Source organism: Galeopterus variegatus, unplaced genomic scaffold, assembly GCF_000696425.1.
Source record: "Galeopterus variegatus unplaced genomic scaffold, G_variegatus-3.0.2 Scaffold123, whole genome shotgun sequence".
NCBI lineage: Eukaryota > Metazoa > Chordata > Mammalia > Dermoptera > Cynocephalidae > Galeopterus > Galeopterus variegatus.
This window is the reverse complement of record NW_007726234.1, coordinates 514610-540305: the sequence shown is the minus strand read 5'-3', so window position 1 is coordinate 540305 and position 25696 is coordinate 514610. Positions and strand designations below refer to the sequence as shown.

Below are 25696 nucleotides of genomic sequence, written 5' to 3'. Positions count from 1 at the left end.
ATTATGCTAAATGAAAGAAATGAGACACAAAAGGTCACATATTGTATGATTCTACTTATATGAAATATGCAGAATAGTGAAATCCAGAGACAGAATGAAGATTGGTTCTTGTTAAGGACTTTAAGGGCTGTTAGAAGGGAGAATGGGGAACAATTGTTTAATGGGTAGTTTCCTTTTAGGGTGATAAAAAAATTTTAAAAATTAGATAAAGATGGTAGTTGCATTACATTATGAATGTAGTAAATGCCAAAGAATTGTCCACTTTAAAGTTATTAGTTTTGTTATGTCACTTTCACCTCAATGAAAAAATACAATCAGTATAAAAATGTTTAATTAGTTAAATGTTTATATATGCTACAAAAATGTAGTTCAAGAGTACATTAAGGAAACAGATCAATTCCACAGCCTATCTTAGACCTACCCAACTCAATATAAAATTATTCTAAACTAGTTCTTAAAACCCTTGGGGAGAAAACTTAGTCTCTAAATCACAAATGCAGGGTAAAAGATGGAAAATCAGTAACAGCCCCCTTTAATAACCATTTAATATTGTTTTCACTTCTATTCTTTGCACACGCAATTTGATAGTGAGAAATTAGGTATTTTAGGAATGATAAGTTGAGATTTAAGAAATTCAAAAAGCATATTAAACTATTTTTGTCTAAGTTTAAGCTTGACTTAGCACTAAAAAATAAAATATAAATACAAACCGCATAAACAAACATGCTGTATTAGTCCACTTCTGCTGCTTATAATAGAATACCTAAAACTGGGTAATATACGAAGAAATGAAATTTATTTCTTATAGTTTTGGAAGCTTGGAAGTCCATGATCCAGGGAATGCATCTGGTGAGGGCCTTCTTTTTGGTGGGAATTCTCTACAGAGTCCCTCTCCAGCCAAGGTATATCACATAGCAAGAAAGGGCTGAGCAAGACAGCTAACCTGCTCACTTTCTCTCTTTATAAAGCCATCAGAACCACGCCATGATAAACCATCAACCTATTACTCCATAAATAGATGAATCCATTCAATAGGGCACGGTCCTCACACTCTACCTCTTAAAGGCCCCACCTTTCAGTTACCATAATAGAATTTCCCATCCTCTTAACACTGATAAAACAGAGGTCAAGTTCCCAATACATGAACTCTTAGGGGACATGTTTAACCCATAACAGGTGCCAAAATGACATTTCACAATCATAGGACTGGGATTATTTCTTACCTCACTATCTAGGAAATCAGAAAGTAGTTTCAGAACGTTCTTAGCTGTAGCAGTCTCTTCAACTTCTTTTGACTCTTGCTCATCATCACTGTTTATTTCTGCACCATCACATTGAAGAGCCTTGATTTTTTTAGTTTTAAATGGTTCAATCCCAAACATCATCAGTTGGTCAAAGATAGCCTTCAAAGCACTTATTTTTATTGTGACATCATCAATTTGCAAAACCTAAATTGAGACATCCCCCACCAAAACAAGTAAATTCAGCAAACTATTTTGTTTACCCTGCACAAAATTAATATGCATATTTTTAATCAAATTTCAATGACAGTGTCAAGTAAATAGAAAACATCACTTTTCAAAAATATAATTAAAATTTTAATTTAAAAAAATATATCGATTTATCTTTACCATTACATTTAGAGCTATATTCTCTAAGACAAAGTTAACCTTCACAGTCAAAATACTTTCTGGAATATTTGTTCCTTTTATTTAAAAAGAATGAACAACTTCAAATATAATTTCATTTTATTATTTTTTTTAAGATCCAGAAAAACTATTCAATACATTGAAATTGTTTTGGCCCATCTGTAAAAACATTACATTCTAAGTGATAAAAAGCATTTGTTAGAACATCATTATAGGGCCGGCCCGGTGGCGCACTTGGTAGAGTGCGGCATTTGGGAGTGCGGCGGCACTCCCGCCGAGGGTTCGGATCCCATATAGAGACCAGTCCGCTCACTGGTTGAGCACAGTGCGGCCGTGACACCGAGGGTTGCGATCCTGTTTCCGGTTGCGGTACGGGCGCGACACTGACAGTTGCGATCCCGTTACCGGTCACGAAAAAAGACAAAAAGGAGGAAAAAAAAAAAAAAAAAAAAAAAAACATCATTATAGTCAGCCCCCTTCGTATCCGAGGGTTCCGCCAATGGCAGATCAAAAATGTTTGGGGAGAAAAAAAACAATGAAAAATAATACAAATATAAAAAAAAACAGTATATCAAATATTCACATAGCATTTACATTGTATTAGATGTTATAAGTAATCTAGAGGTGATTTAAAGTATAAAGAAGGAAGTACATAAGTTATATGCAAACACTATGCCATTTTATATAAGGGATTTGAGCATTTGCAAAGTTTGGTATCCACAGAGATTCTAGAACCAATCCCCTGTGGATACTAAGGAACGACTGTACTCTTCTAGGTTATCAAGTTTCATTAAAGATAAATTTTTCTCTTAGCTAAATAAATTCAGATTTCATTAATAGTGAATTCAGTTTTCAAATGGGCTCCCTTACAAAAGAAGGTGAACCATAAAACCCAGAAGTGTGTATGAATCTATCCTAAGTTAAAAAATAATACCAAATTTCAAAGTCATGGAAAAAAATACAAAGCTCAATATTTCTACTATAAAAGATTTACTATATAATTTAACATAATTAAATTTTGGTCATTGATAAACAACTTGGCCTTTAGAATGAATAAAAATCACATGTTGGTCGGGGCCGGCCCGGTGGCGCACTGGAGAGTGCACCGCTTGGGAGCACGGCGGCGCTCCCACTGAGGGTTCGGATCCCATGTGGTGACCGGTTCCCGCTCACTGGCTGAGCGTGGCGCGGGCACAACACTGAGGGTTGCGATCCCACTGCCGGTGGTACGGGCGTGACACCAAGGGTTGTGATCCCGTTACTGGCCAGTAAAAAAGACAAAAAGGAAAAAAAAAATCACATGTTGGTCAAATTAGGGAATTGAGAAAAATGGCTCAAATTTTCAAAACTTTGAAGGAATTTTTAAGAACATGTCTATTATAAATTTTCTGAGGGCATTACCTGTAAATTTGCCAAAGCCAAATGATTATAAAAATATATTGTCATAATATACAAATTCTGAACATGCTATTCTCTCAGCAGCAATTTGGTTTTCCTTGATCTGTGACTGGATAGCTCTCAATGTTGGATCCTCATTTAAGTAGATTTTAAAATGAAATTATTTCCCTCTTATGCCTTTCTAATAACTGTTTATACATTTCTTACATCAATTTTTATTAAAGCTTAAATAAAAAAGGCAAATTTCTTATCCCCCCTAAAAGATAGATATTTTTCTCTAATCTCAATGATAACCTTGAAAATACCTTTATAAAGATAAATTGAATCTATTCAGTGATTTACTTCTTTTAATCATGGACCCATTTGAGGAACCTAGTAAAAGCTAAAGATCCCACCCTAGCATAATATACAAAATATAGGCAAAACTTCACGCATATTTTTTTTTACTGCATTTGAATCTGATATGATTCACATTTTTAATTTATTTATTTTTAAAAAGTTATCTCTTCAAACATTAATAGCTAGTCCCTGAAAAAATGTTTAGAGATAGACATTGTTTAAACAAAATGTACACTTTAATTCTTTAAAACTTTAATTCTGCAACAAAGTTGCTATTGACTGGTTTGATTTGAAAAAACATAATATTGTGGAATGGCCTCAATAAGGAAGATCATTTATCTTTCACATCAACTTGATTTTGACAATTCCTGATCATTACAGGAAATTAAATAGGAAACAGCATCAAGGATCCTACAGGTCTCTTTGACAAATAGGGGATGAGTTTGTATAATTCCAGAATGCTCCAGAGTGTAGAGAGCACTAACATTAATAAAGCAAATGTATTTCACAGGGCCTAGCCTCCAAAGCCCTGAAGTTTCAGGTTTAACCTAACTTTTTAAAATCACACACAGAAATGCTAAGCTTGTAAAAGACAGGAAAATTTCCCTGGGCTAAAGTCTCTGTTGTAGATAAAGAATTGTAACACAGCAAAATTGCTGACTCAAGGACAGATGCCCTTGGTACAGGTTAAACCACTGATTGATAGTCTAAGAAAGTTGCTTGATTGTTATGTAAATATGCTAAGGAAATTGCTATAGGGAAAGAAAGCATTTGCTAAGAACAAACTTTTGTTGGTGGACCGACTTAACTTTTTACTAATTGCATTATGGAATGTCACTTTGTTACTTCACTGATGTTACAAGCCTCTATACTTGGCCATAACTCCACCTATGTTCCTTTCCTGTAACTTTCTGGCCTGGAGAATAAATACTGAGAAAGAACCCCAGTTCAGGGTTAATCTTCTGAGGAAGAATGCCTCCCTCTTGAGGGTTCCTGGAAATTAACGCCTTTGGGGTTTCTCACTGCTCAGAAGAAATGGGCTTTGAGTAATCCTTTGCGTCTCCATCACCCAGGGGGAGAGAAGTGACAAAGGAGAGGTTACACCAGAGCACTCTTGAACATTAAATTCATATTGCATATCTTCTACCTGAAATGGTCAAAACATTCTTTATTGATATTACATTAGCAAAAATGCAAAGGACCATAAATCCATATTTCAATTTAAAAGGATAAGTGAACTTAAATGTCCTTTCAAGGAGTTCTAAGGGCTGGCCAGTTAGCTCACCTGGTGAGTGTGTACTGACAACACCAAGATCAAGGGTCCAAATCCCCAAACCAGCAAGCCGCCAAAAAAATATAATAATAATAATAATAATAATAAGAAGAATAAGAATAATAATAATAATAATAATAATAATGACGTGCCTCAGCCCTAGAAAATTTATATAGTAAATATGTATCTCCAATCTCCTCTATAAGAGTTCCAACTTGGGTACAACAATATATAATTTTTCAGAAGCATTCCTAGTAGTATAAAGAGTATCTTAAGGAATGTTCTACCTCATTTTTAGAGCCAAGAAAACCTGCTTAAAAGCTAGCCATAAATGAACTCTTTTCTATCAGATGTCCTAATAAGATTTTTCTTCCACTTAAGAAAAAAGTAACTACCAAAGGTCAATCTAGCACTTCAAGACTCATCTTCTCAAAAGCCAGAAAATGGAAGTAGAGAATTTATTGTTCTAATTTCTTGGCAAAACTTCTCTGATAAATGTATGATTTTATTTCCTGGGTACCTATAAAGCCAATAAATTTCACAAAAGAAAATATCTTCCCTTCAGAATTACTTGCAGAACCACTAATGCCAATCCCTGCTGACGTAAAAAGTAATGACTTTCTATAACACATGGAGATTCATTCTTCATCTTGGAGCATAGCCCTATGTGTAACCAAGCACTATAAATGATTAATCTGGACAAAGTACCAAGATTTTTCTTCCAGTTCATTTGTAAAAGAAACCTTTCACCATTTTAAAGATAATACTGACATTTCATGTTTCCAAATGTGGCTCACAATAATAGAAATTTTTCTTTGACAATAACAGCATGGAATTAATATAGAGAAGGAGGCATCAGGAATTTCATCACTGTACATTAAAATGAATTGATCAGCTGCCAAATCTTCCAAGATCTTTCTGGAAATTAGTAAAACCCTGGAATTCCTGAGGATTGTTTTTGACAAAAATATGATTTTAATTTTCTTTCTTTGATACAAGCCACAAGCCAGTTTGACCATTTCCAGGACACATGATTTCCCTAAGATCTAATTACCTTTTTTTGGCAATGTTACAAGCAACATTAAAGGATGTTTCAAGATAACGGTTTTGTTTGGGGAAAATTCAACTATTGACATTTTAAAATGATATTTTCATGAAAATCATGATCCATGTTGTCACATTTTATTTTCAAGATGGGCACACAAAGCTCTCCTTTGCTATCTTAATTTACACATTGGCAAGCAATATGCACCAAAGTTCCTTGCAGCCTTTTTAATCCCATTACAATCAGCATCATCAGAGGCTACATGAATCACATTGTCTTTTTAAATCAAGGAGGTGGAACAGGTACATTTTTCAAATTAAGCTAAATTCAAATGTTAAAGACAGAAAGATGTCCAAAATCAAGGAGTTTAAAAGTCAAAAGTGGGGCCGGCCCGGTGGCGCACTGCTGTAGTGCGCCGCTTGGGAAGCGCGGCGGTGCTCCCGCCGAGGGTTCGGATCCCACATACAGACTGGTTCCCGCTCACTGGCTGAGCGGGACGCGGGAGCAACGCCGAGGGTTGCAATCCCGTTGCCGGTCCCGGTCCGGTACAGGGGCAACACTGAGGGTTGCGATCCGTTGCCGGACACGGAAAAAGACAAAAAGGAAAAAAAAAAAAAAAAAAGTCAAAAGTACTCCATCACCTCTTGCCCACTCAGGAATATGACTCCAGCAACTACCCCCTCTCCAGTATTACCCTTTTTCTCTTTTAACTAGGTTATTCTCCTTATACATACATGCTATAATTTTCTGTCTTAAAAAATTTAAAATCAAAAAAGCTCCTCTTTTAACCTCATACTCTTCTTGCTACCACCCAATTTCTGTTACTCCAAACAGAAAAACAAACAAACAAAAAACCTTGAAAGAGTGGTCTATACTGGCTGTCTCTAATTCCTCTCCCATAATTATCTCTTCAGCCCACTCCATTCAGGTTTCACCCTCCACATAAACTACTCTTGTAAAAGTCACCAAACACTTTTTTACTTGCCAGAAATGGTCAATAGTGAATCCTCATCAGCCTGTCAGCAGCACTAGACATTCTCTCCTCTTTGAAATATTATCTTCATTTGCCTTCTAGGAATTCACAGTATTGTCTACTTCACCTCAGTTGCTACTAGTTCCTCTTTATCTCCCTTCACATTTAAATGCTCCCTGAGCCCAAGAGAGATCTGTTCTCAGTCTACACTCATTCCTCAGATAACATCTAGTCTCTAGGCATTAGATACTACTGGATACTACCAATGAATAAAGACTTCCAGATTCATCTTAACAGCCTGGAACTCTCCCCTATACAACAAACACACATAAATGACTATTCATATCCACTTGTACCTCAAACTTGCCATATCCAACACTGAGCTCATTTCATTCACTTGCCATAAAAACTGCTCTTCTGCTTTCCCTATCATAGAAAAGGGCAATTTCATCCTTCCAGTTATTTTGGCCAAAATCCTTAGTTATCTTTGACCTCTTTCTCTCACATGCCACAACAGATCAATCAGCAAATCCTATAGACTTTATCTTCAAACTTAGAATATCACCCTTTACACAACCCCAATAACCATGATCTGTTCCAAGCCATCACTATCTGTTTCCTGGATTATTAAATACCCTCCTCATTCCATATTTGTACCCATACAGTTAATACTAGGGATCTGCAAATGGGCCAAATCCAGTCTACCACCTGTTTGTACAGACTGAAAGTTAAGAATAATTTTACATTTTCAAATGGTTAAAAAAAATATTTTATTACATGTGAAAATTATATGAAATTCAAATTTCAGTGTCCATAAATAAAGTTTTATTGGACTACAGTTACCCTCATCATTTATGTATCATCCACGGCTGTTTTCACACTACAACAGCAGAGCTGAGTAGTTGGAACAGACCATATGATGCACAAAGTCTAAAATATTTATTCCCTGGCCCTTTACAGAGAAGGTTTGCCAACCCTCCCTGGTCTACACAAACACTTTACCCAGTCAGATCGTAACAGTCTTCTACTCAGAGCCCTCCAATTCCTTCCCATCTCATTCACAGGGAAAGCTGACAGCTTTATACTCTGTAATTTCCTAAAAGTCATGGACATCCTGCTGCCTTCAAATCGTTTTTCCTATTATTTTCCCCTTCGCTCTTTCATAGCTATTGGTCCTCCTGCTCCTTGAACACACCAAAATCCTACGCCAGGGCCTCTTCCTCTGTCCTTCCCTCTCCTTGGAAACCCAAACATTCACATGGTTCACTCTCTCACTTGCCTCTGATATTGGCTCAAATGTCAATTAGTGAGGCCCTTTCTCAACCAAAGAGCTCCCTTTCCCTCTTGCCATTCCTTATCCCCCCTTCTCTGATTTCTTTTTCTCTATTTGGCATACTTATTGTTTGATGTGTGTTTCCCCTCCTGGAATATAAGCTCCATTAGGACAACAACTTTTCCCCCTTTTTTTCCCCCCTACTACCTACCTACCTTATTTTTTCTAAGCCTAGAACAGTGCTCATGTATAACATATACTCAGTAGATATTTGCCATACCTCATCTTAAATAACTGGCATTTCATCTTTTTTCTACAGATGTTTTAATAAGAAATCAAAAGATAAAAACTGAGTCTCTAAAGATTATCCATAATCATCATCATCATCAAAAAGCCCCAGAACACACAAATTCAAAGTACTATAATAGCACTATCACTACAGATACAGAGCATCTCAGGAAATACAATCAAGATACTGTCACAATATAGGTCCTACCTGCAATAGTAATACAAAGTGTTTACTTGCAAAATCTTGATTCTGTAGTCCACAGCATCCCAAGCATAAAACAGCCAGATTTCTTACTACAGGATGAACACTTATTATTCCAGGAAGAATCTAAAGTAAATTAGAAATTAAAATAATTTTGACCAGGGTAAGAAATTTATAAAAGTGTACCAAAAACATGGTCAAAATGATAACTTCCATATGACTTCATATTTTATATCTACTTTATTTCCATATTGTATATTAACTCAAAGAAGTCATTTTCAATTTTTTTAAAAAAAGGTAAATATTAAACTGCTAAAACAAAATATAGCCAGAGTAATCTTCTTAAAACAGTCTGATCATGAGACACCTCCCCTCCACCTACTACAACTGCTTTAATGGCTTCCCAATACTCACAGAACAAGATAAAACTCCGTGACATGACATAATACTATCCCCCATTGTGTAGTCTTTTACAGTTTCATCTTATACCATGCTACCACTCTTGTTCTTAGTTTGTTTAACTGGTCTGTTTCTGATGCCCCCTATTCAGTGCTGTCCAACAGAAATATAATGGAAACCACAAACAGGAACTATATATGTCATTTAAAATTTTCTCGTAGCCATATTAAAGTAAAAGGAAACAGATAAAACTAATTTCAATATATGAGGGTACCTCAAAAAGTTCGTGGAAAAATAGAATTAAAAGATAATATGAACCTTTCCATGAATTTTTGAAGACCCCCACATATTTTACTTAACCTAATATAATCAAATATTATCACTGCAATATGTAATCAACACAAAAATTTATATTAATGAAATAACTTACATTCTGTTGTTTGCACTAAGTCTTTGAAACCCCACGTATTTTTACTCTTACAGCATATCTCCACTTGGACTAGTTTTTAATTGCCACATGTCGGTAGTAGCTACCACACTGAACATTCTTCATTCTTCCCTCCCTTTTTCACATAGTTAATGTCTACTCAAATATCAGATCAGGGTCGCCTTCCATTAAAAGGTGAAATCCTGCTATTATAAGTTCACATGTGACCATATAGCTCTTCTTCATAGAAAGTATCAATGGCATAAGCTTCCACTTATTTGATGTTAACCTCATTTGACCAGAAGATCCATGAGTGCAGTCTATATCTGTTTTGTGTACCATGTATACTCTATTTCCAGCATTTAGTATATGACAGACATTCAATAAATATTTTCTGAATAAGTCAGGCACAGAAAGACAAATACTACATGATCTCATTCATGTTTGAAAACTACAAAAAACCAAAAACAAATAGTTCTTATAGAAGTAGAGAGTAGAATAATGGTTACCAGAGGCCAGGAAGGGAGTGGGGTAAGGGAGAGAAGTGGTGGACTAACAGGTACAAAACTATGCTATCCACCCTAAGTGATTCATTGTACAGTACATGCATGTATTGAAACAACACACTGTACCCCACAAATATGTACAAGTAAACAATGTTAAAAATAAAAAATTTTTTTAAGTTTGCTAAATGAATAATTTATAACTAAAGCATCACTTTTCACTAAAGATATTTGCTTCTCAAAATAAAACTAAACTCTAATGGTTGAGTAGGATCTAGTTTTTAAATCAGAAGCTCTAGACTGTTATAAACTGGTTTTCTTTACTGTATTTAGAAACTCATGACAACCAAAGGAATTAGATTTCAGATCACATTCATTGGTTATTTCTCACTAATCTCAAGTATACAGTTTTGGGAGAACCCTTTAAGAGCTCGGCATATATATATACTCTTCACTGTCTAATACTGTACCCACTAGCCACATGTGGCTACTAAACAATGTGATTAGTCCAGATTGAAATATCCTACAAGACTTAACATGAAAAACAGAATGTAAAATATCTCAATAATTTTAATACTGAGTGAATGATAAAATAATATTTTAGATATATTGGATATATCCAAATGTATTTGGATACATTCAACATATTTTAATATATTAAAATTAATTTCACCCATTTCTTTTTACTTTTTTAAATGTAGCTACTAGAAAATGTAAAATTACATGATTTGCATTATATTTCCATCAAAAAATACTTATGTCCCTATGGGCAAAACAATGGGGATCACCTATGAAAGATTACTTTAAAAGCCCTTTAACTATAATTGTAAACAAATTCCTTTCACAGGGCCCACAATGTAACCTTCTCATAGTCTGTCTATAAAGCAAGATTCCAGTACTTGAGGCTGGCTGGTTAGCTCAGTTGGTTAGAGCATGGTGTTGATAATGCCAAGGTCCAGTGTTCAATCCCTGTTCCAGCCAGCCACCAAAAAGAAAAAAATAGATTCCAGTACTTACAGTCATGAGTCACTTAATGACAAGGATATGTTCTGAGAAATGCATCATTAGGCAATTTCACTGTTGTGCAAACATCACAGAGTGTACTTACACAAACCTAGTATAGCTTTCTACATACCTAAGCTATATGGTATAGACTATTGCTCCAACCACTGTTGTACATGTGGTCTGTCATTGACCAAAATGTCATTATGCAGCACATGACTGTATTCCTATGTATTTCAGTACCTCCCCTTACTTTTCAAATAAAGATATTCTGCATCTCTTTCCAGTATAAAGCAATTTTTTCAAATCTTTTAAGAGAATAATGATAACTTATGTGCCAGGTCCTTTACATGCATTACCTTATTTAATTTTCACAATGTAAAGTGGCCACTATATATATATTTTTAACCACTTAATCAGATGTTTAAAACAGTAATCGTTACATTCTTTTGAACCTAAGGAACATACTACTTATAAAATGAGGGAGGAGTGGGCTAAAATAAAACTTCAAAGGCCACCAACATACCAAAGATTCAATGATCCCATTCATGGTTGCACCTATACCTGTTGAAATGGACATTTGCTTCAACAGTTCATAGCACAAAATAAGACACTTCTGTAGTGTTTCAGCATCATTCTAAAATGAAAGATAAAATATTCATTATTAGGAGGAAACTCTTCTGCCTATCCCTTAAATGTTTGCTTTATCAGGTTATCTGTCTAGGGCACATTGTCACTTCGTTACACACTCCCTAGGTGACCTTATCTGGCCATACGACTTCATTTATCATCTATGAGCTAGCCCAGCTATTTTCTAAATTTCATATTCATGTACATATCTACTACAAGACATCTCCTCTTGGACATTTCACAGGATCTGTGAACTTGCATGTCCAAAAGGGAACTAACTCATTATCCAAATCTCTCCTCCTCCTGTGCTTTCTATTTTTGTCACCACCATTTATCAAACTGTTCAAACTAAAAGACCTAGGATACAATTTTGACTTCCTCTCATCCCTGTTACTAATTCTTAAAGACTTCTCAAATCCATCACTTCCTTCTATATCCACCATCATTTCCTTGCTCAGGCTGCCATCATCTCAAGCCTACATTACGGCAACAGTCTCCCAACTATCATCCCTGTCTAGGCTCTTACCACTCTCATAATCTTTCTAAGACATAAGAGTCATCCTACCACTTAAAATATTAGTGGTTTACCATCATCCTTGAGTGAGGCACAAATTCTCTAATATTGCTCATACAAAGCCTTTTACCTAGCCCTTAATTTTCCCCCAGTTTTATCTCTTACCTCTCTCCTTTAATTTTCTATTCATATGGACCTGAAGTTTTAAAACACAACAGGCACTCTTTAACTTCTGGCCATCACAAATGTGGTTCCATCTGTCTATAATTCCCTTAATTCATAGAGGAGAGACAGCACAGAGCATGTTAAAGCACAAATCTATAGCCACTGCTTAGGTTTGAACCTGCCTCTATCATTTACTATCTGTGTGACTTTGGACAAGTTACTTGCCCTTTATAAAATGAAGGCAATAACAATATCAACCTCACAGGGTTATAGTGCGAGTTGAATGAATTCACACTTGAGAAGTGCTTGAAGCAGTGACTACCACAGAAAACGCATCCTCTAACTGTTAGATTACATTACTTTTCTTATTTAAATATCAGGCTAAAACATTTTTTTCCTCTTGGAAAGCCAACAACACTCTATCTGGGTTAGATCTCTCTCCATAAAACCTCTATACATCCTTGTCCATAGCATCTATTATGCTATGCTGTAATTGTACTATAATAGATTTATAGTCCTCAAACAGGACAAATGCACACCTAAATGGTCAAAGCAAGTCAAATTCAAGAGATGATATTAATTATGATAGACCATCTTTGCTAATATTTTCCTAATTTGGACCTGCAGTTTGTCATTTTTCAGATTATAATAATTTTCAGTTTCTGCTTTAAAATTTGCTTCCCCAAGTTAATAGCCTATAATGATCCATGAACTTTGTCAAATAAAAGAAACAACTAGATATGAAAATAAAATTCAGGCATACTCACTGGGAAGGTGGCATGCTGAAGTGGCCAGAGAGGTCAAAGACATAACTATGAAACTCTCCTAGACAGTAAACTCTTTCCTATTCAGCATTCTTTTTATGAGAATACTCTAATCAGCACTTCCCAAACCAAAAATACAGTAATAAATGATGTTTACTACAAAAGGTAAGATCCTTAAAGATATGAATTAAAGTTAATATCAAATATATTGATCAATACCATTCTATCTTATGTTAAAATAAATGCATGAGGAAAGAAAGAATTCATCTAAGAGACTAATTTATCAAACAACTAAGTTAAAAAAAAAAGACTGCTGAAAAGTAAGTTTTAAATGTTACTAGATATATAAGTTTAGTATTTCAATAAAAATAACAAAGCTGCTTAGCTTTTTCTAATAATATAAGAGTAATTAAGCTTCAAAAAACACACATATGGTGGTATGGTTACTATAGAAATTCTTTCCTTTGCAGTAGAAAGGTCATGGGTCTTTCACAAATAAGGGAAAGATGGATTCATTTTCCTTTTTTAAACCATTCAAGACAAAAAACAAAAACAAAACTCAGAAGTAAACCACTTGCAAGGGAGAATGATTTCAGATTCCAGGGATTAGCACAAAAAGGGAGCAAATAAAGTCCTACCTACAATAATTAAAGTTATAAGGCTTTTCAAAGTCCAAAAACAGAAAAGAACTGGAGGGAAAAACCTTTCATTTTAATTCATGCTGCTGTTATAAATCCCTCCAAAGTGAATATATTCTGCAGTTTTTATGAGTTAAGGAAAATAAGGTTTAGTTGACATGATTAATAATAGCTGAGACTTAGTATTAAAAAAATTATACCTTTTCTATGTGGACTTCTTTAATTTCGAGTTGCTCTGTCTCTTTCAATAGGCTTATTTTGGCATTTTCTAATGCTTTTATTTCTTCTTTCAATTCTGATGCCTTATTAAAATCCTGTAAGGTTATGCAATTTTCCAAAGCTTCTTTTGTTTCAATAAGTTTAACTTTTATTTCAGCCATCTAAGGAAAGATATAGTTTGTTTCAACACTAAGCAAAAACTGTTAATATGAAAATCTGTAGCAAACTCAGATAATATCTCAACAACCAAGAATTTAAGCAGAGTCAGAAATATGCAAAGTTGTAATCTTCCTGAAGAGATTTGCAAATCTGTCAGATTGACGTAATCTGGTAACATTTTAGATACTTTCATAACTTACTATTTAATCAATAATTTGATTTTGTGATAATTCAAAACTATACAGCAAGAAGAAATAATAAGCTTGCACAACTACATTATACTCAAGCACCTCTTTAATTTAGAAGAGACTTACCTTGAGTTCTTTCTTTCTTGCTTCAGCTGGATCATTATTAACACCAACAGTAACAATGGGTGCTCGAATCTCTGAGATAATTTCTGTAACCTGTTAAGTTATAATTCAGAGTATTTTATTTAATATATAAGCTATACCAGCTAATGATATCAAACGGCTCATAAAACTCCAAGTAATATCCACCATCTACTGAAAAATAGAGCAAAATGTACAGGTAAAATTAGGACAGATTCTGTTTGCTAAATAATTTTAGGAAAAAAGATCAAATACCTTGGGCTAAAAACTGTGAAATTATTTGAAGGGAAGGTAAATAGGCATAAAGATGTTAAAGATAAAATATCCATCATATAGATTGTTTGAAAAGCAGAAAAATGAATTATGGTGCACAAGATTAGACACTATAAACTAAAATTCTCTGCCTAAAAACCTCAAATCCTCCCTTGTTCAGCTATGTAGGAGTTAAATATAGAAAAATGAAATATCCTTTTATTCTTCCTTTGGGTACACAGTGCATAAATAATGAGAGCATAAACAAGGACTTTCCTTTCAGAGCCACTGGGCATTGGAGTTGGCTGATTCAGGAAAGAGCTGAATTTCAAATAACAGTACTTAAGCAGATGCTGAATAACCACTAGCTGGGGGTGTTATAGAAGCAATGCACGTATAACTTGTGATATATAAGAAAAGGCTAGAAGATCTGACTTCAGAATTAACCTACAACTCAAATTATAAAATTTTACTTAAAAAATTACACAGATCTGTCTCTTTTGGCTGCCCCAGAAAAAAAAATTAACACTTCTGGAAATAGTATAATAGATAACATTTATTTCTGTATTTACCAAGCACTTTATAAACATTATCTCACTGAACAATGAAAGGTAAGTTCCACTGTTATTCTTATTTTGCAGACAAGTAAAAAGGCTAAATAACTTGCCCAAAGTCACAAAACCAGAAAATGTCAGAGATTTAAATCCAGGTATATATGACTTGAACTAGCTCTCAAACACTCTAGTGCTCAGTACTTCACGGACAAAACCTTATCCCACTTTCCACTTGTCACCTCCTCCCAAACCTGCTCCATTTCAAATTGACTCAGTGCAAATAATAGGTATGCCAATAAGAGGAGAGTGATATTTCAAAAACACATGCATACGTGTGTGTACGAGACAGATTGATTTTTAAGAAATTTAAAACTTGTTAAGAGAGACAAAACTAACACGAAGACAAAACAAAAAGTTCTAAAGAGAAAACATAATCTTCAATGTCATTGACCAAAATGTCTCAACTTTATCAACAATACGAAAAATTACTTACAATTTGTGTTCTCTTATTATCATCTATAATGATGTGGAGTAGCCGCTCAACAAGAAAAGAAACTAGGGATATTGGGGTTGTGGGGAGAGTAAGAATCTCTTGTAAAATAGCCAGCAGTCGTTTTCTGTAGTCAAAAACAACTATTTTAATTTAAATACCATTATGACAGTAGAACACATTTTATCTCTAACATTTCACCTACTCTGTAGACTTAATTATATTTATCTCAGTTCCTTCATTCATGTTTATCACTATAGGTACAAAAATCCACAGGTACAGACTAAAGTCAAAAATTAATACTCTGCCAAAAAAATAAGTTTTATAAACCACCCCAACGATCTTTAATAAATTAACATAATAAAATGACAAAATACCAGAAATGAATCACACCTTTTAGATAGTGCTACTAGCCTTCTCTATAATACAGAGATTTTTAATCAGAAAACTGCAATTTTATCAATTTATTCTGAAGAAATTAAACTAGAAAAAAATACAAATATGAGAAAATGTACACAAGAGGAAAAGGGAAAGAAAACTTTTTATAGCACTTTAGAGTGCTAGGAGTAAATACATTTAGTCACATTGTAACAACACTGTATTTCAATAGGAAATCAGAAGAGCAAGTTAGAACAAGTGTTAAGATTTAGACATACCTTCCCCCTTCTTCATTGGTATCCAAAGACTTGATAATTAGAATCAATTGCTGACCTATGAACTCTTTTGTCATCAAATTTCCAATATAGGAAAAATCATCTCTCTGTTCTTCATTAACAACTGGAATGCTCTGGATGTAACTAAAACAAGCAAAATTAATAAAGTAAAATCTGTTAAGAAATATCAAACAGGAATTGATTCCCACCATCAGGTCAGAAAAGGGTCTTTTTCAGTTAGTCCAAATAGATGGATGTTTATATCATGTAACACTAATTTGGTCTACAGGTAAATTCTATGCAATTTTCCTAAACTTTTGCAAACAGCCTTACTGATGAATCTATTGGAAAATGTATTTTCATTAATGATTCAAATTTTCTACAAGAAATTTTCAAAAGGTACATATTTATGTCTCTCTCAAATTGATAACTAATTATTTCAATGTCACTAGCATTCTCCCAATTATAAAGTTCTGAATCATTTGTCCAAAAATTCAATTAGTCATAAAGATCTAGCCTAATTATACCTAATTAACTATCATTCTTTTGTTTAAAATAATAGTAATAATAATACTGGTAATTATGCACAGAACTCATGAATACAATTAACCTTTTTAAAAAAATCAGAAAAATATGGACAATTCCACAAATGTGTATTTTCCTTTCTTAGGGATCCTACTAATCTCTGTATTGTTTTTGTTTTAGTGCAGGTGCTACTTAACAAGCATCATCGACCACCTTTTATTCTTATTATCATTGCCCAAATTAAAGTTTTTTGTTTTTTTACAACCCTCACCAAAAATTAATATTCAATAGCCTACCACAAAGGTCTTCCTTAAGTGGAACAGCAGCAACAAAAAAGCTACTTAAAAGCAGAATTAAGGGTTTCAGCCTAGACAACTAGGTACCTTTAGGTTGGAAGTAATATGAAAAACAATCCTGGTGAAAAATATGTCATTTTTAAAATGTCAACAAAAATCAAGTTATAGAAACTGCAGAACAATGTATGATGAATAAGTAGACTCCTATCTATTATAAAGTGATATCCAAGAGTTAATAACAGCTCATATATCTCTGGCCGTGTGATTAGGATCTTTAAGACATCAGCCACCCTTTGGGTTCTAGCAGGAAACTAAAGGAAAACTACATGACTGATAATTATCCAAATCAATAGATCAGTAGAGTTACTGTTTTCTGACAGGCTAAAAAGACCTTCACTTATACTCATATTCGGTTCTCTCCCTACTTCTCCACTCATTTTAGCACAATGAATAGCATCATGACGGAGGGTATTTTTTTTTAAGTAAATTCAAATAGCTGTTTCATTAATAGATTATTAACTGCATAAATATAACTTAAAACAGACCCACCAATTTTAATTACCATGAAATTTTCTCTTTAACCATTTTAAAACAGATTCATTATAATAAACAGACCACTCAAGAAAGTCTTTTATTAAGGCTCTTTCCAAAAATTTATACTTAAGGTAGCCTTTCTAAAAATTTTATTGGTGTCCCTTTTACTTACTCTAATTTGATAAGTCTTCTTTAATACCCCTGATCTCTCGCTTTATGTGAACTCAGTTAAAAGGAAATTGTTTCATATCAGAGTTCTTAGTCACTTCATCTTCTACCTGAAATATATAAAATGCCTGAAAATATATTCCTGAGATTATCAGGATACAATTTTTCAATTTAATTTTGCTTCTGTATCTGAGAAACTAATCCTATCTAGTGATGCTGATGCAAAAAGAAAATCATTCTATTTCTTAAATATTCTTTCACCAATCCTTAAAATAAGATTTTAAGTTTACCTTTTTTATAACTGAAGAAAATAAGTTGGTTAGGTTAAATTTACTTACTTCGAAATTCACAAGCTCAAGCAAGGAAATGTTAAGAATCCCTGACCTCTTAGAGCCAGGAGTAACCAAGCTTTTTACATGTCAATTACCAGGAACTAAGAATTAATCAATTTCTGAAGCAATCCTTAAGGAGAGGCCCCCCCATCCCTTTATGCCATTTAAATATTTAACACTTCCTCTTATTGTCTTATATTTTCCCTATCTTCTATAAGCATATTACTTTTATATTATATATATTATTAAACTTTACCTCAAGCTCATTCCTTTTGGAAACATTTCAACATCACAACATTAACGATGATTCCAAGCATCATTATAATGAATACTCTACTTAAATGTCAAAGCCTGAAATAATTGTATTAAAACACTTAGTAGAGGGGCCGGCCCGTTGGCGCACTGGATAAGTGCGCCGCTTGGGAAGCGTGGCGGCGCTCCCGCCGGAGGGTTCGGATCCCACATATGGACCGGTTCCCGCTCACTGGCTGAGCGAGGTGCGGGAGCGACCCCGAGGGTTGCGATCCCGTTGCCGGTCCCCGGTCCGGTACGGGGGCGACACTGAGGGTTGCGATTCGTTGCCGGACACGGAAAAAGACAAAAGACAAAAAAAAAAAAAAAAAAACACTTAGTAGAGTCACACACGTTTTTCAGGATGTTAATATAGGTTCAAGCTATAAGTTTCCATAGTGGCTCACATTTGAGATATTTATCCCAGGTTCAGGATTTTGCATGGGGAATTCAAAGGCATTCATAGCTTTGCTCCCTAACTTATACATGGGACCATTATAAACAGAGAACTGTATTTTTTACAAAGAGAATTCAGGACTATAATTCATACTATATTTTAAAAAATGTATCAAAAGCATAAAGTTAAAAATCAGCACACCAATATCTATCAAAATATATTTAACCTTTGGCTCAGCAATTCTATTATTGAGAATTAACCACACAAAATCCCAAATGTACATAAAAACGTACAAGGAAATTTAACACACATTTGTTTTTATCAGTGAAAACCAAAAATACCCTAAATGTCCATCAATGGAGGAATAAATTAAATGTTATCACCATACTATGAAATGATATGCTGTTAAAGACTATAATAGATTTATATGCACCAACAAATAATGATCTCAGGTATCAAAAGTTAAAAAAAAATCAGGAAACAGTACGCATAGTAAGCTATGTTTTAAAAAAGAAACCTATGTATGCATTTTAAAAAGTGTATGTAAATGCAGAGAAAGAGGTTTGAAAGTATGCACCCCAAACTGTTTAGTTGTTAACTCTAAGGACATCGACGGGATTGGGGAATTAAATAAAAGAGGGAATTCCACATTTTTATTCTATATTCTTCTGTATTTGAACTTGACAACAATTATACTAATCTAAATAATTTAAGAAAAAGGTATATTTTAGGCCGGCCCCATGGCTCACTCGGTAGAGTGCGGTGCTGACACCACGAAGGCCGTGGGTTCGGATCCTATATAGGGATGGCCGGTTTGCTCACTGGGTGAGCGTGGTGCTGACAACACCAAGTCAAGGGTTAAGATCCCCTTACCGGTCATCTTAAAAAAAAAAAGAAAAAGGTATATTTTGAAAAAACTTTAAAATAAAAAGCAGATAGTTAAATTTTTAATTAATAATAAAACTGGCCACAAGGTCTACCACATGAGCTGGAAAACTACAGCTCATGCACCAAATCTAGCCTGCTACCAGTTTTTAGTACAGCATGCAAGTTAAGAATTTTTACATTTTTAAGTGGTCATAACATTTTTTTAAAAAATCAAAAAAAGGATTTTGTTACAGAAGAATGTCACATGAAATTCAAATTTTAGTGTCCATAAAAGTCAACAAAAGTTTTATCAGAAAACAGCCACACTCAATCACTTGCACAGTCTTCAGCTGCTTTTGTACTACCATGGTAGAGGTGAGTCATTATGACAGACACAGTATGGCCCATAGGCCCTAAAATATTTACTATCTGGCACTTAGAAAAAGTTTGCCAATCGATTTTAAAAGGTAACACATCATCATTATCAACTTTATGGAGAAATGTTCATAATCATTTCTTAACAGTTTTAAGGAGAGGATTCGAAACATTGACTTTGCTTTTTCAGTATACTGACCAGCATATTCTTCACAAAGACTGAATGCACATACCTATTTATCCCTATTATCCCCAAAAGAGGGTTTTTAACTTATTGCCAATCAAGCATGACTTTGAGAAAGGGGGTTGACTAATGCAGCAGCAAAAGCACAGTCAGAACAAAAATAAAAAATTTTACCTCAGTAAATACTCTGCATATACTACAGGCTCTGGCAAAATCTGCTCTAAAAATTCTTCACCTTCATCTCCTTTTGATTTCAAATATTCACAAAAGGCACGCCAATACAAAGCAATTTCAGGAGTTAACGTTTCCACTGGAATCAATTTCCTTCATTTAAAAGGAAGAGAATAAGAGAAAGCATGATCTGAGAATAAGAAAAAGCACGATCTTTATATCCAGGTAAAAAATTCAACTGAGTACAAAACTGTGAATAAAAAGCAGATTTGATTTATAAACACCATCTTTTTAATTACAAAGTCATTAACTTATTCACACAAAAAGGAATGAAGAAACTTAAAACAATAAAAGAGAATTAAATAAGCAAGCACACAATAGGGCTGCATGTTGTTGGATTTTCTCAAGGTAGGCTAATGCAAAGACTGAAGTAATAAAATGAGGGGAAAAAAACATAGCTAATATCATATAAAGTAGATAGTCTATGACAAAGTAATGAATTCTTACACGTGGTTGGGGGAAAGCAAGGAAAAAAGATACTCATCAGTGTAAAAAATAAATAAAACAAAAGAGGAGTAGATAAAGCTGTTGATATAACCTGAAGTTATAGGGAGGAAAAACTAATTTTAATTGTAGAAGTTTATCAGTATTACATTTCAAATAATGAATTCTTTATGTACCTGCCATCATTGTTTTTACAAATTCCCACGAGTTCATTGAGAGGAGTCATTGAAAATAAGGCATTGAGAACAGAGACTGCCACTTCAGAAGAATTTTCCACATCCAACCGATGAAGCAACTCTAAGATATTTCCTTCAGTGAAACGTAACCAGCCCTGGAGAAGATGCTTCTGCACTGCTTGTTGCACAGCATCTGTTGAGTCATTAGAAACACATGAACAAAGGCTCCCTCTAGCTTCCATTTCCTGTATTTTGTTTGCTTTAATTAATTTTTGTTAGATCAATGTTAACAAAGTTGATATTTACAGTACAAAAAGGTAGAGATTAAGAGGCAAAACAAAGTATATTTAAGAAAAAAGTATGATGATATTGCAAAAGTCACTGCGATGCTCACTTCAAAATAAATATCAGGGGCCACGCACTCGGGATCCACGCAACCCGGGCTCCCGCCGCGGGTTGGATCCTATATAGGGATGACCGGTGTGCTCACTGTGCTCACTGGCTGAGCGCGGTGCGGCCGGTCTCAAAAATGACAAAAAAAATAATAATAAAAATCAGCACCAAATACCCAACTACTATAACAGCCTACAAAAAAATCTTTGCATTCCTTCTCCTCTGGGTTCAACAGGCTCCAGGTGTTACTCCAGAAGATATAATACCAATTAGTTCACTTGTTGTCTGACTTCACCTATTACACGATTGCTATTTGCAGTAGTAAATCATACAAGCATATATCACTGAACAAACCTTATTCTTAGCTTTTAAGGTCATCCTAGTCATTAGTCCTCTAACAATGTTTTCAAACTCAAGTTGGTTTTCTTGCTACAGCAAAATGGAGCCATCTTGGCCTTCTCATGCAAGTTGGAAATTTTAAAAATATCATTCCTATAAGCAGGTTCTGTAGTTTAATAACAGATGGGGGTCGGGGAACCTAGAAAAATTATACTGGTCTGACCATTCCTAACTGTTGTTTCTGATGCACAAAAAACACATTCATATCAAGGAATACACAAAGGGGATAGAATAGCAATTATATTTTTACAGGAAGAGAGAAAGGGCAGAAAGAGATCCTATCCCACTTCGGACATGAATATCCCACTTATAGACCTAAGTATAAGTTTCTCTATCTGTAAAACACAGGAAGGTTGAACGAAATAATCTCTGTCCTTCAAAATACCAAGATCTTTAACCCTAGGAAATGTTTTCTATATAATACACTAAGATAAATTTCACCACATTTATGGGAATGATTGATCTAACTTATAGTGCTTATTTGCTAAACCTTATTAAGTCTGACCTCAAAATCTACAAAAGTTTTGTATATAAAGATGTATATCTTACCTGATCTGTCATTAAGACCTTGTTGAAGGAGCATTACTCTTTGAGCAATGGACATGGCTCTCATGTGAACCTTTTCAGCTAAAACCTTAAAACGTTAATAAAAACATGATCATTAAACACAGTTTATAGATTTCATAATTAGTAATATTGCCTTCATCTTAGAAAATTACCCAGAACCTCCAAAAAATTAATATCTGATAACACATTTAATACAATAAGATTCTACCTACATTACCTATACTTTCCATAAAAATCCCAATTGTAGAAAGCATTATGTGCCAAGTATGTTTAAAAAGTATCTTTAAAAAATGGCTTCTTGTAATTTAAGAATATGACTACACATGATATTGGACTTACCTGATAAGCCAGCTTTCTGACAGCTTCTTTCACATCCTTGGTACGCCCTACAATTTTTGGCAAAGTCTTTGCTGATGGTGCAATACATGATAACACTGCCCGCCTAACTTCTGGATTTGAATCATTTTCAATCAAAGTAGCATATGCTAAAAATAAAGCAACACATTTTAGTACTAAAGAAATTATTTGACTATAGTCATAAAATAGCTCACACTGATATTTTTAAATGCCTTTAAAATGATAAAAATACCAATTTTTAGTCTTACACATTTAATTTTAGCTGAAGATTTTTTTCTGCCAACTTCCCTTCTAAGGACAGAATGAGGAATTAGTCAATGTACTGGGCATTAAGTGTAAAACTGAAAACAGCCCTAAAAGTCAAAGAGAATCCATCACTATGATTATGCCTTTGCTACTCTTCAATATTTAGGAGAAAGTTTAGTATAGCAGCAGTTTATTTTAAACTGATATGACTTTATAAAGGACCATTATTTTGATTTTTTAATGAGTCCTAAAAAGAAATAACTAAGTTTTACTCATTGAAACAAAACCCATTTCTTGTACTTAAATATATTTATTCACCTGTACTTCTCACATCTTCTCCAGCTAAGAAAGTTGGAGTACATGTTAACTATCAAACATATATTTTACACAGTATTATTGGGTGTATCTTTTAAAACCAAAAAATATCAACCACTGTGAGTTATCAAAATTATAAAACTGGTAATAGGGACAAAGAGAACAGTGAAACAGAAGAGTAGCCAAAATATACCCAGGCACATATGGAAAGGTGAAGTATGACTATTTTTCTGACCCTAGGCATAAAGACTTCTTAAATAAAAGATAAAAGGTGCTAATCATAATGGCAGAGATGGATAATTTTGACATTAAAATTCTACTCAACAAAAGATACCTCAAAGAGAGTGAAACAATGATCCATCTAAAGCAGGAAGAGCAGTGCGGAGATTGGAGAAACCCTGCACTGTTGGGACATGGTAGGTAGTGGGGCGGGCACAGACACCTGCAAATCAGGCTGAAAAGTAATGACACATCCCTTGCGGACAGTGAGTGCAGTGTGTGGAGTGGCTAAGAGCCCACACGACTGTATTTTTCCAGAGGGGAACTACACACGGAGTCACCCTCAACCCCTCGGTCCCAGGGCACTGCTGGACATTACCATTTTGGGATAAGAGCTGGGAGAGCTCAGAGTCCTGACAAACCAGCGGTCCTTCACACCCCAGCAAAGAGTGTGGGGGAGTGTGCCAGCTGCCTAGATACATGCCCTCCTTTCCCCCAGGAGCTCAGAGCCCCACCTGATTCTACGCACCCACCACCCCCCAGCCCCAGTGGACAGCAAGCAGGGACTGAGCCAGTCCCTTGCACTAATCACCTGGATCCACACCCTCCTTCCCCAGGAGCTCACAGTCCCAAATGACATAGGGGAACTGTCCATGCCAATGAACGGTGGGGGAGCATGCTGGCTGCTTGGATCCATGCCCTCCTTCCCTGGGAGCTCAGATGTCTGCCTGATGCAGGAAGCCCACCAACACCAGCAGAGAGCATAGGGCTTGGGGGGGAATGCAAGTCACCTAGATCCACACCCACTTTCCCTGGAAGCTCCGAGTCCCCCCTAACACAGCAGCCTGCCCACACCAGCAGCAAAGGTGTGGAGAATGAGCCAGCACTTACTACTGTGCTCACCCAGAATCAAATCTACAATGACCAACCCAACTATCAATATAGAATACTTCTACAGGTAAGAGTCTCTCCCCTCAAAAACCACTCCAAAAATTAAAAGTGACTACACCACTAGACATCGACCCAGAAATGAGACGCATGAAAAAAACAGCGAAACATGACTCCCTCAAAAGAAAACTACAATTTACAATACCAGACCCCAAACAACAGGAAACTGGCGAAACACCTGAAGAGGAATCCCAAATGGCAATATTAAGGAAACTCAACATGATGCAAGAAAAAGTCGATAGAAATCACAATGAAGTCAAAAGAACGATCCAGGATATTTATGGGAAATTCAACAAAGAGACAGAAACAATAAAAAAAGAACCAAGCAGAAATTCTGGAACTGAAGGATTCGTTCAATGAAATAAAAAATACAACCAAGAGCATAAGCAGCAGGCTAGAACAAAAGGAGGAAAATTTCTGAAATAGACAAGCTTTTTTAAAAAAATTAACAGTTGGACCAAAAAAAAGAAAAAGAAATTTTAAAAAATGAAAAAAGCCTAAGAGATCTATCTGACCTTAATCATATAAACATCCACGCCCATATGGGTGTGCCAGGAGGGGAAGAGAAAGGAAAAAGCATTGAAAACCTAATTTAATGAAATAATAGCCAAAAACTTCCCAAGTACTGGGAGAGACATTTCCAGATCCAAGAAGCTATTTCCCAGATCCAAGAAGTTCAAAGATCCCCAAACAGATTCAACACAAAAAGGACCTCCCTGAGACACATTATAGTCAAATTGCCAAAAGTAAAAGACAAACAAAGAATTCTAAAACCAGCAAGAAAAAAGCGACCAGTCACCTATAAGGAAATCTCCATCAGGCTAACAGCGGACTTTCCAAAAGAAACACTACAGGCCAGGAGAGGGTGGGATGATATATTTAAAGTGCTAAAAGAAAATAACTGCCAACCAAGAATACTATATCCAGCAAAGCTATCCTTCAGGAATGAAGGAGAAATAGTATCTTTCCCAGACAAACAAAAACTGTGGGAATTCACAAGACCCGCCTTTCAACAAATCCTCAAGGAGTCCTATATGTACAATTCATATAACCCAAGCATTTCTTTCAAGAGTATATAAAAAAACTGCAATAAATCAATTGATTTTTGAATTAAAAGCACAATAGAAAAATGGGCAAAACACATTAACAGGCATTATACAGAATATAATTGGCTGCTAAATATATGAAAAGATGCATAACAATGACATATACCATACATACCATCAAATGTTATAATCTGGTAATATCAAACACTGGAGAGGATATGGACCAATGAATACTTTTATTCATTGTT

At 34.9% G+C, this 25696-nt stretch overlaps 1 protein-coding gene across 1 annotated transcript in view; it reads right to left on the bottom strand.

The window, feature by feature from the left end:
* The window catches only part of NCAPG (non-SMC condensin I complex, subunit G), a 44082-nt gene that overhangs the window by 15482 nt on the left and 2904 nt on the right, over window positions 1-25696 (bottom strand). The window contains exons 4-14 of the mRNA XM_008588270.1: window positions 22657-22802; window positions 22300-22384; window positions 20959-21151; window positions 20282-20431; window positions 16142-16282; window positions 15489-15612; window positions 14175-14264; window positions 13683-13862; window positions 11298-11408; window positions 8447-8566; window positions 1224-1448 (exon numbers count right to left, since the gene is read on the bottom strand). Coding sequence (XP_008586492.1) covers window positions 1224-1448; window positions 8447-8566; window positions 11298-11408; window positions 13683-13862; window positions 14175-14264; window positions 15489-15612; window positions 16142-16282; window positions 20282-20431; window positions 20959-21151; window positions 22300-22384; window positions 22657-22802 — 1565 coding nt within the window. The remainder of the gene's footprint in view (window positions 1-1223; window positions 1449-8446; window positions 8567-11297; window positions 11409-13682; window positions 13863-14174; window positions 14265-15488; window positions 15613-16141; window positions 16283-20281; window positions 20432-20958; window positions 21152-22299; window positions 22385-22656; window positions 22803-25696) is intronic.